This window comes from Protomyctophum parallelum (assembly GCF_964188405.1).
Source record: "Protomyctophum parallelum genome assembly, chromosome: 11".
NCBI classification, from domain to species: Eukaryota; Metazoa; Chordata; class Actinopteri; order Myctophiformes; family Myctophidae; genus Protomyctophum; species Protomyctophum parallelum.
In genome coordinates, this window is record NC_139707.1 from 26,830,700 (window position 1) to 26,849,583 (window position 18,884).

The 18,884-nt window shown below is 41.9% G+C and overlaps 2 protein-coding genes across 8 annotated transcripts in view; one reads left to right on the forward strand and one right to left on the reverse strand.

Annotated features, from left to right (window-relative positions):
* Positions 1–15,025, forward strand: pknox1.1 (pbx/knotted 1 homeobox 1.1). Of its 7 annotated transcripts, none has more exons than XM_083777427.1 (11): positions 1–85; positions 1,886–1,998; positions 3,305–3,435; positions 4,303–4,474; positions 7,374–7,571; positions 8,615–8,765; positions 9,985–10,082; positions 10,270–10,398; positions 11,104–11,180; positions 12,317–12,483; positions 12,627–15,025. In XM_083777427.1, exons 2-11 carry the CDS (start codon positions 1,945–1,947, stop codon positions 12,809–12,811), a joined length of 1,362 nt encoding a protein of 453 aa, XP_083633553.1. In that variant the 5' UTR covers positions 1–85; positions 1,886–1,944; the 3' UTR covers positions 12,812–15,025. The 7 variants fall into 7 exon arrangements, with proteins under 7 accessions (XP_083633553.1, XP_083633558.1, XP_083633556.1 ...); XM_083777432.1 differs by lacking the exon at positions 1–85 and adding an exon at positions 160–198; XM_083777430.1 differs by lacking the exon at positions 1–85 and adding an exon at positions 197–249.
* Positions 13,766–18,884, reverse strand: part of tmprss3a (transmembrane serine protease 3a) — a gene marked incomplete at both ends in the record, with an annotated part of 27,697 nt that continues 22,578 nt past the window's right edge. Inside the window, 2 exons of the mRNA XM_083776753.1 lie at positions 13,766–13,780; positions 15,786–15,938. Coding sequence (XP_083632879.1) covers positions 13,766–13,780; positions 15,786–15,938 — 168 coding nt within the window. The remainder of the gene's footprint in view (positions 13,781–15,785; positions 15,939–18,884) is intronic.

Consider the following 18,884-nt stretch of genomic DNA (forward strand, 5'->3'; position numbering starts at 1 on the left):
GTGTCCTTACGCGATGACGCAACGCGACAACTGCGGGTCCCGATTGCTGCAGCCGCTTGTCAGTGTGACGAAGATTGGCACTCAGGTAAGCTGTCACTCAAAATCTTCTTTTTCCGTTCCCTATCAATCAAACAATCTGGGCTGCACACAAAAAAATGCCCAGGGCGAGACGCGCGGACGTGTAGCCCACAGTGGCGGGTGTGTGTGTGTGGCGGGGAAAGCAGTGTGTGCAGCACGGGGCTCTAGCTGGTGAAGAATACTAATCTGTCTGCTGGGGAGGAAAAGAAATATGTCGGCGTTTTGTGGGCAGAGGAGGATTGTGTTGAAGCGGAGGAGGGCGACAGCTAGCAGCAAGGCCCCGGCTGCACTACTCCTACAGGGGGGAGGGAGAGCAGCTGTCCTCCGCTTGATTGATTGACTGATGTGGGCAGGATTTCACCATGCAACGGGGGGGCTAGCCTTTTAGCGCTAGCTTATTAACAGTTTATACACATTACATTATTAAAATGTAATTACACATGTGTTTTTGTTTTGTTTTTTGTTGAGGGGAGGAAATAACAAAGCGCCCGGATCACCGTTATGTTATAATATAGACCGCACACAGCGTCTATGATCCTTCCGCAGCGGCGCGGGCTTGTTTTTTATTTATTTATTTATTTGGCAATGGTTTCCTTGCTAAATATGGCGCTTTGCGTTTTGGCTGCTATGCGCTCACCGTACCAGCATGCAAAGAGACAGGGGAACATTTTAGCAGTTTGCTAACGTTAGCCCCGGACCCGATGGTGTGTGGCTATTTTGGAATAGTTATATTCAGCTCCAGCCTCCCACCCCGGGCCCCCCACCCTCCACGACGGGTCGAGCCGATGATGCCGATCTATGTCGCTCTTCGGCCGGCCCGGGGATCACGCCGCAATCCGTTCATAATAAACATTTTTTTCCTCATGCCGCCAGAAAGGAAGCTAAAGAGGTTAGCCCAACACCACAGCTAAAGCTTGGTTTTATACGCCGTCGTACGACGGTGGCAAAACAAAACAAACAAATACAAAAAAAGATCTGCAAGGTAACAACGCAATTATTAGATGTAGATCTGTTCTGGGGGGGGGGGGGGACACACCATCGTACGACGATATATAGGTGAAGCTCAAGTTCCATCGTGGTGGTGGGTGTGTTTCTCACTTATAATCAAAGCGCCTGACTTTTATATGTGCAACTTTGTGGTGTTTTTTCTTAACTGGTGAACCTAGCTGTAACAAGAAAATATGATATAGATGTCCACACCACGACGGCACGACCACCTTCTCTGATATATATATATATATATATATTTTTTTTTTATATATATTTTTTTTTCTTTCTTTTCTTCATTTGAAGTTTTTAAGCATTCATATTTTGCTCATGCCTATAAACAATAATATTACAGGTATATATGCATACACATGTCAACCAGCAGCAGTCCTTTTAGGTGAGCAATGCATTAGGCTACAGCTACATTTGATATATTTTCCAAAATGGCAAATCAATGTTTGTTTTACTCTCCCCCAACACAACAACACTTTTGCACTTTTGGAATGATTAACGTTTAAGATGCTAGAACCTCAGTTACGCACTCAGCATGCACAATTTGCACATTAACATGATCTTGGGCACTGCTACATCAAGCACTTAGTTTTAGCAGTATGAAACATTTCATCCACTACAACATTATCCTGTAAAACAAACAATAAAGCAATGTACATAGGCCGTGTTGGCGTCAGCTGTATGGCATGATGAACAGGCATGATTAACACCTGTTATGGTTGCAGCTTTATATGATATCTAATATGAATGGTTTAACTGTGTGTGTGTGTGTGTGTGTGTGTGTGTGTGTGTGTGTGTGTGTGTGTAGGTTGGCCAACTGACCCACCTTTCTATAATGCCCCAGTGTTCGCAGCCCCTGCAGTGAACATGATGGCAGCCCAGTCGGTTTCTATAGACAAGTACCCAGACGGAGAGCAGCAGGTGGGTCTGGCTGAGAATTTAACCCAAGGCTCTGATTTGAGGCCTGCATGACCTGCTCAGCTTTGCGAAAGGGCAGCCTTTGTGCATTTAATTGACCTTGAATCCCGTGCCTTTACAGTGTAGGGGTGGGCCGTGTGAATCAAATCGCAAAGAAGAGAAATTTGTCCGTTTCGCCAAACAGACAATACTATCATTATCATTTTAGAGAATCTATTTGGGGATGCGCCTAGTTGGATATTGTGCTGAACAGCCACAAATTAAGTATTCTGTGGGGATTCACCAAAATAATGCAGAGACCTATTTCTGTGTCGGCAGTTGGCACACACTTTCGTAAGTTGCTTACGAGACATCTTTGTTTCAGAGACCAAATGTTGGGTTGGTGGTGTCTCAAGAGAGATTTAGATACCTGAGGAACATCTGTGGATGATGAGACATTTTCCAGTTTTGGCAAACAAGTATTTGTAGCCGCATTTGCGCTCAATTCAAAGTCGTCCGCTTCAGTCACATGGGAGGAGGGGGATTTATGTTCCTGGCTGTAGCCTGGGTTGCTGGTAGGCAGACAGGGTGTGAAAACATGTGAAAGGGGATAAAAGAAGAAGCATCTTGGCTCCTAATCAATGAACAAGCCAAAGCGCCACATCACAAAGAGCCCTGGTGTGACGGTGCCTGTCGTCAGTGGCTGAATATGATACAGCCAGGAGGACAGGGGGACATGATACCATCACTGTTGGGCAGAAACCTTGTATCTCCATATTTCATCCTTTTTATATTGTTTTGTATGCCCTATTTTATACTGTGTTTTATGATAGTGTAGATCTGCCATTTCAATAATAATTATGAAAAAAACTATGGTGACATCTTCAAAATAGGTCCAAATTCTGTCTGTGCTTTTTGGAAATATTTAACCAATCAAGAGCTTTTGAGTTTGACTAAATAACATAAAATAATAAAGTTTTGGACATACAAGGTTCCCACCCAACAGTGACGATATGATACTGGTTCCTGGTCTCCCTGTCCTGTCCTTGACCTGAGAAACGTTGGTGCTGCTTTGGCCAGCCGCATATGGCTTAAATGGTTTCTGGTCATGAATTCTCTAGAGGTTTTGTCTTCATAGTAAGCGCAGCATTTTAATCTTTGCCCTCCAGCGACTCAGGAACTTCACATGATGGCTTCAGTTCAGATCCGTCTTTCTTTTTCTCTCTCCCTCCCCCTCCACTGTCTTCGTCGAGTGTCTCTATTTCTAGTCTTTTTCTTTTAGGTCTCAGTCATAATCATTTTTGTTTCACTCTCATGTTGTGTCCTGCAGATGCAAGGTGTAGCAGAGACAGACAGCGATTCAGAGCAGAAGTTTATTGAGGGGACATTGGTGGAGCCCCCTAGCCCGGCCCCTGCAGAGCCGCAGACACCCATGGACGCAGACAAGGCCTCTATATACCGGTATGACCCTCACTTTACCAACACATGTGAGAGAGAGGGAGACAGTTGGGCTGGGTAATTAACCGAAAATATTTCGAAACTGACGTTTAGTACCAATAGCCGACTTATAAGTGAATAATCAATAAGCATATCTGATCATTGTTTTTCTTATATATCAGGCAATCGTCACAGAAACATTCCAATAGATCTTTATTACCTGTAACCCTGTATTTCCTATATATCATTCTGTTAGATTTTGCCCAAAAGTTTTTCTTTACAATCCTGATGCCTCCTTGTCCTTAAGAAAGATGTACTGTATCAAGATGCATTTCAGACCTTTAATTTATACTCCAAAAATACATAGCCAACAACGTGTAACAATGAGACACGTTATGAACTATTTTTGGAGTTCCGACACCAGCCTCCAAAAAATGTCGCCCATCTTCCCTGTAGCCCTCGGTGGTCCAGACTCTCTCCTGCCTTAAGGCCAGTCATTTCAGATAATTCAGCTAAGAACTGAGAATCTCTTTCACCATAGAGCCTCACATGCTTTTTACTCCTGACATTAAGGAGGATTCTTGTCTGTGTGATCTCTCCTTCCATATGATAATCAGTTGGTTGTTGGGCATGAGAGTTTTTACATGGAGATATAGATGCAATGTGGGGTTTAGCTTTTGGGAAACACAAGTTGTCTGTCCAATATTGTTATTGGGGCTGGGTGATAGACAAAATCAAATATCACAATATTGATTTTACCAAGTACCTTTAAAAAAACTTTAAAACATGGTCCATAATTGTTCATTGTTCATTATGGGATGAATGTTGTCAATGGGAATCTCTCAGAACAGTATAAACACAAACGTGTGCGTGTGTGTGTGTCATTTTCAGGCATCCACTGTTCCCCCTGTTGGCCCTGCTGTTTGAGAAATGTGAACAGTCGACGCAGAGCTCCGACTGCATCACGTCGGCCAGCTTCGATGTTGACATCGAGAACTTTGTCCGCAGTCAAGAAAAAGAGGGCAAAGCATTCTTCAGCGAGGACCCTGACCTCGACAACCTGGTAAGACACTGGTTAATGTTATGACATGGATATTTCGTAAAACAATGAATGGCTAGCCGATCTACAGGTTTACAAAGGGTTTCACTTATATTGACATGCCCAAAATAGGGACACCAAGTTGAAAGTAGGAGTAGGCCCTTTGACTGATGGTTTTATCTTGAAACTCATTGATTTCTTATGAAAAGACCTCATTCCTTTCTGTGATGTTATTGTTGACCCCTCTGGGCTGACAGCCGCAAGGAAGATGATGACTCTAAAATAGTTTTAGTCTTACTGTATTTCACAAAACCAGACAAATTCATGACTCATGAGGTATTTCACAAAGCAATACAACTAGGGCGCCCGCTGGCCTAGTGGTCCAGGCGCATGCCACATAGGCTCTGGCCTGACAGCACGGCGCGTGTTCGAGTCCCGTTCATGACGACCTTTGCTGCATGTCTCTCCCCTTCTCTCTCTCCCTCTTTCCTGTCCGTCACACACACACACACACACACACACACACACACACATAGCAATTGACCTTTGTCAATCTGAAGATTTTAACAGTTAAAGGTATATTCAGTGATTTCACTTAATTCAAATATCACTCCTTGTTTTGTTTTGTTGTGTTGTTGTGATAATCCTCCCTACTATAGAGTGCGCTGACCATATAAGGAGTTCCTCCCTGTCCCCATTTAACCCCTGGGGGTCAAAAAACCTTATGTTTAGTTTTTGGCTAGGTGGCACAGCCTTCATCCAATCAGTATAGAGAGGGGCCTTCCACCAATCATGATCGAGCGGGGGCGGGCCTTGGTGTGTGTGCTGTTGGCCTGTCGCGTGTCCCCCCCACTGTAGTGCGTGCATGTGCACATCTTGTTACCGGGGCGGACCGGGGTTTTTTCCAAATCACTGAATGCTCCTTTATGCTCCTTTTATGAACACTGTATTTTACTATGTATCATTGATACAGAAAATAGGACAAATATTGCTATTATGTTACTGTAAATAATGCCTAAGCACAGATTAGATGTGAACCCCAGTCCCCAACTACACTTACTACACTTAAACGTTAGTTATTGTCTCCACCAGGCCGAAGACATGGGGAGAGAGTAGGTTTTGCACTCCGTCCGTGTGTCCGTCCGTCCGTTATCAGCTAATCTCCGGCACCGTTGGCCCGATCCATGCCAAACTGCACACACACTCCCTGGATGCCAACGACGAACCTCTGCCCCAAATATTCCTCAACGGCCTGTTATAGCGCCACCATGAGGCCGATTTAGGCAAAACACATTTCTGTAGATAACTCGTACAGATTTTATCCATACATCACACAATTCGGTATACACTATCTCCATAGTCATGTGATCAACACGGATCTGCACAATTTCCCATCTTCCATCCTGATTGGTTAAGATTGGCTTCCAAAGCTCACATGATTGGTCCGTTTCAAACAAAATGCCACAAATCACAAACACTGTCCAATTTCCATGAAATTCTACACACACATTTCCACTAGGCCCAGGACTACATGCCACTATTCTTTTTCCCAAATCAGCCTCACGGTGGTGCTATAACAAGCCAATTCCTGTTTTCGATCTCACGCAAATCGCTACACATGATCTCTGTAGTCATGTGATCAAGACGAGCCTGTTGGATTTCTCAGATTCTACACTGAACCCCTGATTGCTCCTGATGTGCTGGTTGGTGCCTTGCATGGTTTCCGTCGCCCTCAGTGTATGAATGTGTGTGTGAATGGGTGAATGTAATGCACAATCTATGTAAAGTGCCTATATAAATGCTATATAAATGCACCATTTACCATTTACACTGATTAGCTAAGATTGCCTTCCAAAGTTTTCAGGAGTAGCCCGTTTTGTACAAAATGCTGCACATGTCCTGCTCATCCAGAATTCTATCCTCAGAGATGCTATGAGTGATCTGGCTCTGCATTTCCTCAACAAAATGTTTATATTACTCCCAAACATTTTGCCAAACATCACACACACTCCTATCCTCCTGGTGGAGACCTGTGCCCAGAAGGGCACTTTTTCTAGTTACAGGAATTATCTAGCTATCTGGGCTTGGCTTAGTTTTCGTTACTCATCATGTTAGTGTCTTGCATTAAATGTAAACTATCGAACGCACTTCTACCATTGATTATCAATTAAATCTAATACTCTGAATGTAAAAAAATACACCATACTCTGCATGTTGGCACAGCTAGCAGGAAGGTGATTATGGAGTTGTGACTTGTGACCCACTTTAGCAGCAGCAGTTGCGTCAAATGACCTACGGTACATACTGGGGTCTCAACTATGACCCCAGCTTTTATTTTGTGAACAAAAATATTTCCGTACTGGTGAATTAACTCTTTTGAATGAAGGATAAGGTTTTTCGTCATCTTTCACCAGGATCTTGGAGACGGGCTCTATAATGCACGTCTTAAGTTCAGGCATTATGCCATAATTGGGCCATAACACCACCATCATATGCGTTATCCATATTATTATTACGTTATCCAGCATACACACACAAGGCTTACGACTCGCCAGCATGTTTTACGCATTGGGGCATGTCAAATAAGGACCCTATCTAAAAATATTTTGTGCCAGGCACCCCCATGCTAGATTTGTGTTGTTAAAACGTTTCAGAAATATTTCACATTTGTCACTTTTTCCCCAAGATTCTTATTGAAAATAATGCATCGCATCGTGAGCTTGTAAATTGGCTATTTTCAAATGGGGTAAACTGGTGCCTAAAGGCAAACTTAGGCACCAGTGCTTATAGGCCCGATTGATTTGAAAATTATATCTCTTTCATTTAAAAAAAATGGTTCGAGGCACCCCTAACAAACTCACACTCACTCACTTGCATGCACTTTGTGGACCTTAACTAAGCCTCTCAACCTTTGTAACCTCAGATGGTAAAGGCCATCCAGGTGCTGCGTATCCACCTGTTGGAGCTGGAGAAGGTGAGTGACCTGTGCAAGGACTTCTGTAGCCGCTACATCGCCTGTCTCAAGACCAAGATGAACAGCGAGACGCTGCTGAGTGGAGACCCAGGTAGCCCCTATTCTCCTGTTGGACAGGGACCGACCTTCTCACCCATCAAAACACAGGTGTGTGTATAGAAGTGTTTAACTGCTTAACTCCTTCCGGACCTAAGACGCTATCGGACGACTATTAAATATGATTAAATATCGCCTAGGACGCTATCGGATGACCCCTTAGTGTAATGTTGAAAAATAATATTTACCAGTTATGGCCTCGATCGTCATCAAGCAACCCATCGCCTCGCTAAATGGTAAATGGTGCATTATCCAATGCGCTTTACAGAGATTGTGCATTACATTCACCCATTCACACACACATTCATACACCGATGGCAGCGGAAACCATGCAAGGCACCAACTAGCACATCGGGAGCAATTAGGGGTTCAGTGTCTTGCTCAAGGACACTTCGACAGTAACTCTGGGGGAGCCCGGGTTCGAACTGGCAACCTTACGGTTACCATCCAGGCACTCTACCCCTGAGCCACCGCCGCCCCCCCCCCTCGCTGTTTGTGATGTCATCGTTCATTTTTCAACTACGGATCCCACGCTGGACACCATCCAAAAAACTTTAATTGAAATAGCCCATTGAAATAGCCCTCACAATGAGGTGAAAACAAGCATGTTTTTGGAGATGAATAAAGAAATTGGGGGCATTGCGTGGCGGTAATAGCCAAGTAGAACTCACCTCATCAGACTCCATCTTGGCCCGTAGCACTTGCACTAGCCTCGACCACAGGCGTATGTAGAGGCTAAACTGATTCTTGATGACTTTCTATGTATTTGATGTATTACCATGTGGTGTTTTTGCTTACTGTAAATCACTCTGGATAAAGTGTGTCTGCTAAATGCCTAAATTATGTAGTCTATATTTAGTAAACTGGACATGAGTTGCTTCTGTGCATTGAACAGGTTAGTAGGGCACCCCCTGGAACCACTGATGAATGGGATACAATCACATTTAGCAGACACTAACCCAGAGAGACAAAACGGGTGGTCAGTTAGTCCATATTACAAGCAGCAATAATTAATTGTAGTCAATGGGCGGTCTAGTAATCTGTGTGTGTGTGTGTGTGTGTGTGTGTGTGTGTGTGTGTGCGCGTGTGGGCAGACCACCAATTCCTTCACAGGAACCATCAGTCCGCAGGGTCAGATCATGGTGCCAGCATCTGCCCTGCAACAGGGCAATGTTACCGTTACAACGGTCAACCCCACCCAAATGGTAGCAGGCATGTCAGATTGGCATACAACCTCTCCCTCAGGTACCCCTGCGCACACACACACACACACACACACACACACACACACACACACACACACACACACACAATATTTGTGTTACATACAATGTTTTCTATACCCTCAAGTTAAACTTTATTGTCATGTATATTGTCAAAATTATGTTATTATAGCAGCAAGCACGTTCAGGACATGGACAAATTAGTGATTTAGATTGGGGCCAGATCAAGTCTAGTCAGATCTGGCCCAAGATATCACCTGATTTCAACCAACATAAATTCTGCCCAATAAGACGGATGTCCAGAGAGAGTCCAATCGAGGCCAGATCATTATATCATATCATAACTAGTCAGATCTGGCCCAGAATAAGCTATATTCTGGGCCAGAAGTGTATATTTGTACGCCTCTAAATGTTATGAATTATTGAACATGATGGACAATATATGTAGGTCTGTAGTGTTTGTTGATTTTGGAATTGTGTGTCCTTTGTGTCATGTTGTGTTGTGTTTAGGCAGAGAGACATTGCATCACAGCAAGCCAAATGACATTATAATGACGTCCTCCGGTGACGTTCAGGAGATCAGGAATAGTATAGGCCAGATCCCAGATCTTTACGTAATTTCTATTCCCATTTACGTCTTCACCAGTTGAAATAATATTGATCGATTGATGTATTTATTAACAAATTGGAGAATTACAGTACATTTCAAGCACAACACCATAAAGCATTACACTGGTTTACAATAGTGTCCATCATGTTCAATAATTCATAACATTTAGAGGCGTACAAATATACACTTCTGGCCCAGAATATAGCTTATTCTGGGCCAGATCTGACTAGTTATGATATGATATAATGATCTGGCCTCGATTGGACTCTCTCTGGACATCCGTCTTATTGGGCAGAATTTATGTTGGTTGCAAGTGAGCCTTGCTGTAGTAGTGTGGAGCTATTGTTAAAATAAATGTCTACAATGACTCAATCAATACGCAACACAAGGCCATGAAATGTATTAGTTCATACATAAGATTTGTAACTCATTATCTGAAATGGTTGAAGGTCAAAGACGCTGAGGTCCTCTGACACTGAGCCACGCTGCTCGGTTATTAATGAATAAATGAATCAAGACAAATTAATGAGAAACCCTTTTGTCCGTTTCCTGTAGTCTGCTCTCAGAGGACTAGTTGACTAAGTGTGTGTGTGTGTGTGTGTGTGCGCGTGTGCGTGTGCGTGCATTCCAGGGGGAACAGTATACCAGCCTGTTACAGTAGTCACTCCACAAGGCCAGGTGGTGACACAGGCCATTTCTCCTGGGACTATACGCGTCCAGAACAATCAGGTAGCACATCCTAATACCTCTTCTACAGTAGCTGTGCCTCTGCACAGTGGTATACCGAATCTTGATGTGATGGGTTGAAAATGAAGTTGGAAAATAAATTGAAGTGTCAATTAATGTTCACAATCACATTTAAGGTTTTAAATTAATTTAAATTAATGATGGAGCCTTTTATGTCTGTGTGTCTCAGCTACAACTGCAGTTCCACCAGGATCTGAACCTCTTCAATCACGACGACAGCTCGTCTAAGAACAAGCGTGGCGTCCTCCCCAAGCAGGCCACCAACGTCATGCGCTCGTGGCTCTTCCAGCACATCGGGGTGAGTGCAAGACAAGTATCCTCCATTCTACACAGTATATAACTGTTTATGTATGCAGGTTTGTACTGCAGACTCCATTCTACACAGTATATAACTGTTTATGTATGCAGGTTACACAGTATATAACTGTTTATGTATGCAGGTTTGTACTGCAGACTCCATTCTACACAGTATATAACTGTTTATGTATGCAGGTATCCTCCATTCTACACAGTATATAACTGTTTATGTATGCAGGTTTGTACTGCAGACTCCATTCTACACAGTATATAACTGTTTATGTATGCAGGTTTGTACTGCAGACTTCAGCCAAGGTGGAGGATCTAATTGGTGAACTAATTCACCATGGACAGTATCCCACTGGGGCAATTCCTAGAACTGTTGATAGTACAACAGTTCTAGCAATTGTATAACTAAAGACCATGCCAACGCCATAACAAACTAGCTACCGGTAATATATGTTAGCCTGGTATTTCTCAGTCAGGTATGACCATTTATATGTTGCTTAGCAACAGTTGATGGCATCTTGAAGGAACTATATTGTTAGCGTAGCTGAATAAACTACAAGGTCATAAACATACAGTACAGTATAATATAAACAGCACTCCCTTATTATTCCATGATTACAATGTAATAATTAAGTCATTAGATATGCTGAGCCAATCCACGTTGGGCCAAAGTGAAACTTGTGTTTGTTTTCCACAGCATCCATATCCGACAGAGGATGAGAAGAAACAGATCGCCACCCAGACGAACCTGACCCTCCTACAAGTTAATAACTGGTTAGTTAATGAAGTTCCACCTAAATACAAAAGAATCATTAGAATAATACACAAAAGAATCATTAGAATAATACACAAAATCACAACAATAACAGAAGAAATAAAAAAAAATGGGTAGGGGGTTGAATGCAGCTTTGTAAAAATGAGTCTTAAGGAGTGATTTAAAACGCGGCACAGACTCGGCTAGCCTGATCTCTAGGGGCAAGGCATTCCAGAGAGTCGGTGCACGGATAGCGAATGCCCGGTCGCCTACAGTTTTTTTGCAGCCTGATCTTTTTGATAGAAAGGCCGTGCCGGATGAACGTAGGTCACGGGCTGGCTCCTAGGGGACGAGTAGGTCAGATATGTAGGAAGGAGCGAGTCCGGATCTAGCTTTGAAGGTGAATAAAAGTATTTTGAAATTGATTCTGTATGAGACAGGCAGCCAATGTAGGGTGGCCAGGATAGGGGTGATGTGATCGTATTTTCTGGAGCCTGTTAGGAGGCGAGCTGCAGCATTTTGAATGAGTTGTAACCGGATGATGGATTTCTTTAGAGAGGCAGGAGTATAGGGAATTACAGTAGTCTACACGAGAGTAAATTCAAGCGTGGATAACTTTAGTGAGGTCAGGGCGGGAGAGAAAGGGTTTGATTTTTGCTATGTTTCTAAGGTGAAAAAATTAAGACTGGACAACTTTTGTTACGTGACCGTCCAAGGAGAGGTCTGAATCCAAAAAGATGAAAGAGTATTTGAATTGATCAAACTAGCAATAGAATACAAATTTAGAAGCATCTTCCAGAAACATGAATGTCATACTATGACACTTCTTAGGCACCGTCGGAGGTGCGTCAGGCAGAAATGCCCTGCAGGTACCAACAACTGCCTGTCATGTAAATTTGTTTTTTATCGTCTTAATGTTACTGTGTTTTTGCTTGCTCTAATACTACTTTATCTTTGTGTTTTTATCTCTTTTAGCACTTTGAAATGCATTTTATGACATGAAAGGTGCTATATAAATAAAGTTTATTATTATTATTATTATTATTATAAAAGCAACCGTAATGCCTCATTCTTCAGATGGTCGGCCTAAAACATAATTATATTTTCAGTCTTGAGATTTAATTTTGCTTTATTCCATGCACCCTCCCGTCTCCAGGTTCATAAACGCCAGGAGGCGGATCCTGCAACCCATGCTGGATGCCAGCTCTTCGGAGACGCCCAAAACCAAGAAGAAGACGCCACAGAACCGGCCACTTCAGCGCTTCTGGCCTGACTCCATCGCTGCCGGAGGGGTCACCCAGCAACAAGTTACCATGCCAGACGGTACGCCAGTGTGTAGGACGCACAGCGCTAGTGTTCACACTGTTTCACAAATTACATATTAGCAACATGTTTCAGTTGTGAGATTTTATTTTTGCTTTATCTAATCTTTATCTAATGCTCTCCTTCCATGCTCTGCTCCCCAGGTACCATGGTGACCATGAGCATGGAAGGCCTGCAGAGCCTGTCGTCTGACGGTGCTACGTTGGCGGTGCAGCAGGTGATGATCGGCGGACACAGTGAGGACGAGTCGGGGGACAGCATGGACGACGACGACGACGACGCGGACATGGCCGGGCTGGGCCTGGACAACAGCGACTCTTTGCAGTAGAGGACAAAGCGCACGTGCACACACATACAGACAGACATGGACTGAGAGTTCACGTGTATGAATAGAGCACACGCACATAAAGAGGTGATGTATAGAGTTATACATGTCACCACATGTGCATTACAGACGGACTGAAACGACACATGAGAGACACACACACAGACTCAAGCATCTGGGAAGAGGTGTATATATGAAAACACCACACAGACACGGTTGTGTATAGGTCTATAAATGTATACACACACAAACTGCATACACTTAACGTACACACGCGTCAAACCACATAAGTCTTTTCCAAGACACACACACACACACTCACTCTCTAAAGACGTGCATAAATGGGCCGCCATGCTTACAATCTCTCACTGGCACAGTCACGCTGAACCCTGTTACAGACGGACTGACAGTAGGGTAATACAGAGCACAAGAGAAACAGGACATAGTCACAGGAGCATTTCCCGTCCTCCTATTCGCTGAGATTTTTTGCTGATGTTTTGTGTGTGCGTGCGCGTGCGTGTGTGTATGTATTATCAGGAGTTTCATTTCAGAAACCTTTTTTTATGTTTATTATTAAATAGTCAAAATAGGCGAGTGCACTTTTTTTTGTATCATATTGTAAAAGCTCCAAAAGACATAAGCAGATAACGGAAGCCAAAAACACTTAAACAAAAATAATAATAATAATGAAAAAAATATATATAAAAAAGACGTGTTTTAAAAAAACACCCGAAGCAAGTTTGTAATATGCTCCGTTAATAAATGTTGAATGATTTTCTCTTCTAGTCTCTCATGCCCCCACTCCCTCCTCTCTCCCCCTCTCCCGTTTAAACTCTGTCTTGGATGCCAACACTTTTTCAAGTTGTAATCTATAAGGGTTTCTCTCCTCACTTTTTTGCATGCTTGTGTTTTGAGTAGACGTGTGCACTCTTATTACTACAAGACTCCATGGCTCCCTCACAGAGCTGAGAGCTTCAGAGGAGAGGAAGAGGGGGAAAAAAAGGAGAGATGCTTATTTTTATAAACAAAAACGTGAAAAGTAATGAGTGTTATTTTTTGTTTGTTTGTTTGTCTTCTCTTGTTTTGTAAGGAATATTTATGTACAGATTCGTTATTAAAGCTAGCAACCCTGTTTTCCAGGGTTTCTTGAAGTTTTTTAGAAAAAAAATAATAATAATGGAGAGTTGGGGATTGAATGCCAATGACAAATTTGCTGTGTAAATTGGTTATTAACTTGCGATACTAAAAGAAAAAAGAAGGCCTTACCGATGTTCTTTTGTAAAGAAATCTAGCCACGAAGCACAGAAAGACAAGCCTAACCCTTAGTAAAGACACTAAACTGCAGGACATTTGTCTTGGTTCATCAAGGCTTAGTAAAGATATTCATCATTGTGCAGAGAAAAACCTAGTCTTCTCGCATAGTAACTCTCGAGTTGCTTTCTTTTTCTAAAGTCAAAAGTTTTTCCACGTTGTGTATTCAACGTGTCATGTTTCTGAAATAATTTCATGATGGCAGCGTCCGAGACATCACTCTTTTTCAAAATGCACAACCCAGAACACTATGCTTATAACACAATCACACGAGAGGGGGAGGGCGCGTCCTAGGAGAAACCCTGGTACTCGATAGGCAGTATCCACATTTATCAGATAAAAATTCAATCAGAGGAAGGAACGACAGAAACTTATTTTGCACGCATTAATCTTTTATTTTATGTACACGTACATACAGTACTATGATGTTGAAAACGGACAGAGAGCAGTTGGAGCGTTGATCGTGCACGCTGCATACGATATATCGACTCCCCCTTTGGGATGAGCCCTGTGGCCACAGTTTGTCTGCTTAGGATTTTCAGTGTCTACTTTAACACTTTGTTGATGATATTACCGCACAAGTTTGGGGTGCCTCTTGTTGGGAGACCTGTAACAATGATGTACATCGGTTGTCTGTCGATGGCTGTATATTCTCATTGAATCCCTCTCGTCTTTGTAAACTTCAAACCTGAATGTGTTTTTTTAAGGACATGATATCAAAACCTGACCCCCTGCCCACAGTGGACTGAAGCTGCTGTGACTGTGGGTTTTGGGCCTCAGCTGTGCTCTCCGTTTCTTTCGGCATCTCCTGTCTCGCTTTTTATGAACCGTTGTTCACTTTTGTTTTTATTTTGTCTGTTTTGCCTTAGAGCTTTCTATTTTGGAATAAACAATGCCTAACCTGTCGCCATTGTCCTCGGTCTCATCATTGTGCTTTGTCTGCTCTGCATATGAATTTGACTGACTCAAGGCTCACTGCCTTAAGCCCTGTAGTGTATTTATTTGCTGGTAGGAGTTTGTGCAGGACTGGTAGGGGTTTTCCTCTTCAAAATGCTGAAACTTGTCCTCTGCTGACTTGTACTCGCTGGCTCACTAACCCACCCAATGAACGTCTGTTTTCACTGTCCATATTCAATATCCTATATCCACTGGAATGCCTGGAATTATTAGACACTTATTACACATAATTTACAATAAAATGTAGATTACACATTTACAATACAACATAATGTCGTATAAAATCAGAATGTATTCATTTGTCTTGCCTCTTCTCTCTGAAAGATAAAGAAATTGACAACTTTAAAAGAGGCATTAGGTACCAACGTATCAGGTATTTAATCTGTTGTGTATATTTTTCAACCGTCACAGATTAATGCTTGTAGAAGACAGACTGCCCACTAGCTTCAAATTGTGTGTGTAGCCATTTACTGTGAATATATACACATTGAAGAGTTTTGCACCAAAAGAACGCAAAACTCAAACAGGATGTCCAACACTCACACTAGATAAAACCTACTGTGCGCAAAATATTTACAACTAAATAAATACACAGTTGGTGACAAGCTTTTAGGTAGTTCCAGTCTATATCCATTGGGTGGCAGTGAAGAGAAATGTACCAAGTTAAGTGCTAATTTTGTGGACCTATTACCTAATATCCCTCACTAACCTCCATTTGTTGATGTATCCAGTTGAGTGCCTGTGTGATACGGGTATAGACCCCCGGTTTGTTTCTGTCAGCACAGCCCATACCCCAACTGGTTGCTCCTACCAGTTTCCACAGTGATGAGTCCATACATGCCAGGGGGCCTCCACTGTCCCCCTGAAGAATGGGAGAAATACAAGCACATGGGCATAGAAAACAAACCATACACATTTTTTAAGTGGGGGTTGCTGAGGTGCTCTAACCCTAACCGCCCCAGGAGCACTAAACCTAACCATGATACTGACACAAGGACCATGATACTGCATGACCAAGTGGGCACAAGTAATGCTGTACCACTTCTATGATGTATCATTCGACTTCACACATTTTGTGTTCATGTTGTATTGATACTGACCGTGACAGGCCCTGTCACAGGGATGTCAGGCCCTGTAGCCATCATGCCCCACCGTATGTAGGACTAATAGCATGCCAAAGTTTGTGCTATTGCCATAGAGCTGCCATTGAGCCCCATTATAAATGTCTCAAATTTGAAAGCACTATATTTCTAAAACTATGAAACATTTCAAAGATTCCTTTTCAGGCAAACATGTCCACCGTAAGATGAACCTAAGTAGGCTAGAATGGGGTTGCTAGGTGTAAGTATGTAGGACTAGTAGCATGCCAAATTTTGTGCTATTGCCATAGAGAATGCATTGGGCGTTTAAGTTAAATAACTCATAAACTACAAAACATAAAAATAAAAAAAAGTTCCAGCATGTGTCTCCACAGTAAGCTGAATAATAAAAAGTGTGAATGGAGTTTCTAGGTGAAAGTGACTTTTGACGTGCCTATAGAGCTGCCATTGAGCCCCATGTTAAATGTCTCAAATTTGAAAGCACTATATTTCTAAAACTATGAAACATTTCAAAGATTCCTTTTCAGGCAAACATGTCCACCGTAAGATGAACCTAAGTAGGCTAGAATGGGGTTGCTAGGTGTAAGTATGTAGGACTAGTAGCATGCCAAATTTTGTGCTATTGCCATAGAGAATGCATTGGGCGTTTAAGTTAAATAACTCATAAACTACAAAACATAAAAATAAAAAAAAGTTCCAGCATGTGTCTCCACAGTAAGCTGAATAATAAAAAGTGTGAATGGAGTTTCTAGGTGAAAGTGACTTTTGACGTGCCTATAGAGCTGCCATTGAGCCCCATGTTAAATGTCTCAAATTTTAAAGCACTATATTTCTAAAACTATGAAACATTTAAAAGATTCCTTTTCAGGCAAACATGTCCACCGTAAGATGAACCTAAGTAGGCTAGAATGGGGTTGCTAGGTGTAAGTATGTAGGACTAGTAGCATGCCAAATTTTGTGCTATTGCCATAGAGAATGCATTGGGCGTTTAAGTTAAATAACTCATAAACTACAAAACATAAAAATAAAAAAAAGTTCCAGCATGTGTCTCCACAGTAAGCTGAATAATAAAAAGTGTGAATGGAGTTTCTAGGTGAAAGTGACTTTTGACGTGCCTATAGAGCTGCCATTGAGCCCCATGTTAAATGTCTCAAATTTGAAAGCACTATATTTCTAAAACTATGAAACATTTCAAAGATTCCTTTTCAGGCAAACATGTCCACCGTAAGATGAACCTAAGTAGGCTAGAATGGGGTTGCTAGGTGTAAGTATGTAGGACTAGTAGCATGCCAAATGTTGTGCTATTGCCATAGAGAATGCATTGGGCGTTTAAGTTAAATAACTCATAAACTACAAAACATAAAAATAAAAAAAAGTTCCAGCATGTGTCTCCACAGTAAGCTGAATAATAAAAAGTGTGAATGGAGTTTCTAGGTGAAAGTGACTTTTGACGTGCCTATAGAGCTGCCATTGAGCCCCATGTTAAATGTCTCAAATTTGAAAGCACTATATTTCTAAAACTATGAAACATTTCAAAGATTCCTTTTCAGGCAAACATGTCCACCGTAAGATGAACCTAAGTAGGCTAGAATGGGGTTGCTAGGTGTAAGTATGTAGGACTAGTAGCATGCCAAATTTTGTGCTATTGCCATAGAGAATGCATTGGGCGTTTAAGTTAAATAACTCATAAACTACAAAACATAAAAATAAAAAAAAGTTCCAGCATGTGTCTCCACAGTAAGCTGAATAATAAAAAGTGTGAATGGAGTTTCTAGGTGAAAGTGACTTTTGACGTGCCTATAGAGCTGCCATTGAGCCCCATGTTAAATGTCTCAAATTTTAAAGCACTATATTTCTAAAACTATGAAACATTTAAAAGATTCCTTTTCAGGCAAACATGTCCACCGTAAGATGAACCTAAGTAGGCTAGAATGGGGTTGCTAGGTGTAAGTATGTAGGACTAGTAGCATGCCAAATTTTGTGCTATTGCCATAGAGAATGCATTGGGCGTTTAAGTTAAATAACTCATAAACTACAAAACATAAAAATAAAAAAAAGTTCCAGCATGTGTCTCCACAGTAAGCTGAATAATAAAAAGTGTGAATGGAGTTTCTAGGTGAAAGTGACTTTTGACGTGCCTATAGAGCTGCCATTGAGCCCCATGTTAAATGTCTCAAATTTGAAAGCACTATATTTCTAAAACTATGAAACATTTCAAAGATTCCTTTTCAGGCAAACATGTCCACCGTAAGATGAACCTAAGTAGGCTAGAATGGGGTTGCTAGGTGTAAGTATGTAGGACTAGTAGCATGCCAAATGTTGTGCTATTGCCATAGAGAATGCATTGGGCGTTTAAGTTAAATAACTCATAAACTACAAAACATAAAAATAAAAAAAAGTTCCAGCATGTGTCTCCACAGTAAGCTGAATAATAAAAAGTGTGAATGGAGTTTCTAGGTGAAAGTGACTTTTGACGTGCCTATAGAGCTGCCATTGAGCCCCATGTTAAATGTCTCAAATTTGAAAGCACTATATTTCTAAAACTATGAAACATTTCAAAGATTCCTTTTCAGGCAAACATGTCCACCGTAAGATGAACCTAAGTAGGCTAGAATGGGGTTGCTAGGTGTAAGTATGTAGGACTAGTAGCATGCCAAATTTTGTGCTATTGCCATAGAGAATGCATTGGGCGTTTAAGTTAAATAACT

Excerpts from the sequence above, each read along its gene's own strand:
- pknox1.1 (XM_083777427.1), top strand. The coding sequence starts at position 1,945 with ATGATGGCAGCCCAGTCGGTTTCTATAGACAAGTACCCAGACGGAGAG. Across the intron at positions 4,475-7,373 it reads ACCCTGACCTCGACAACCTG|ATGGTAAAGGCCATCCAGGT; the intron begins GTAAGACACTGG and ends TTGTAACCTCAG. Across the intron at positions 7,572-8,614 it reads TCTCACCCATCAAAACACAG|ACCACCAATTCCTTCACAGG; the intron begins GTGTGTGTATAG and ends GCGTGTGGGCAG.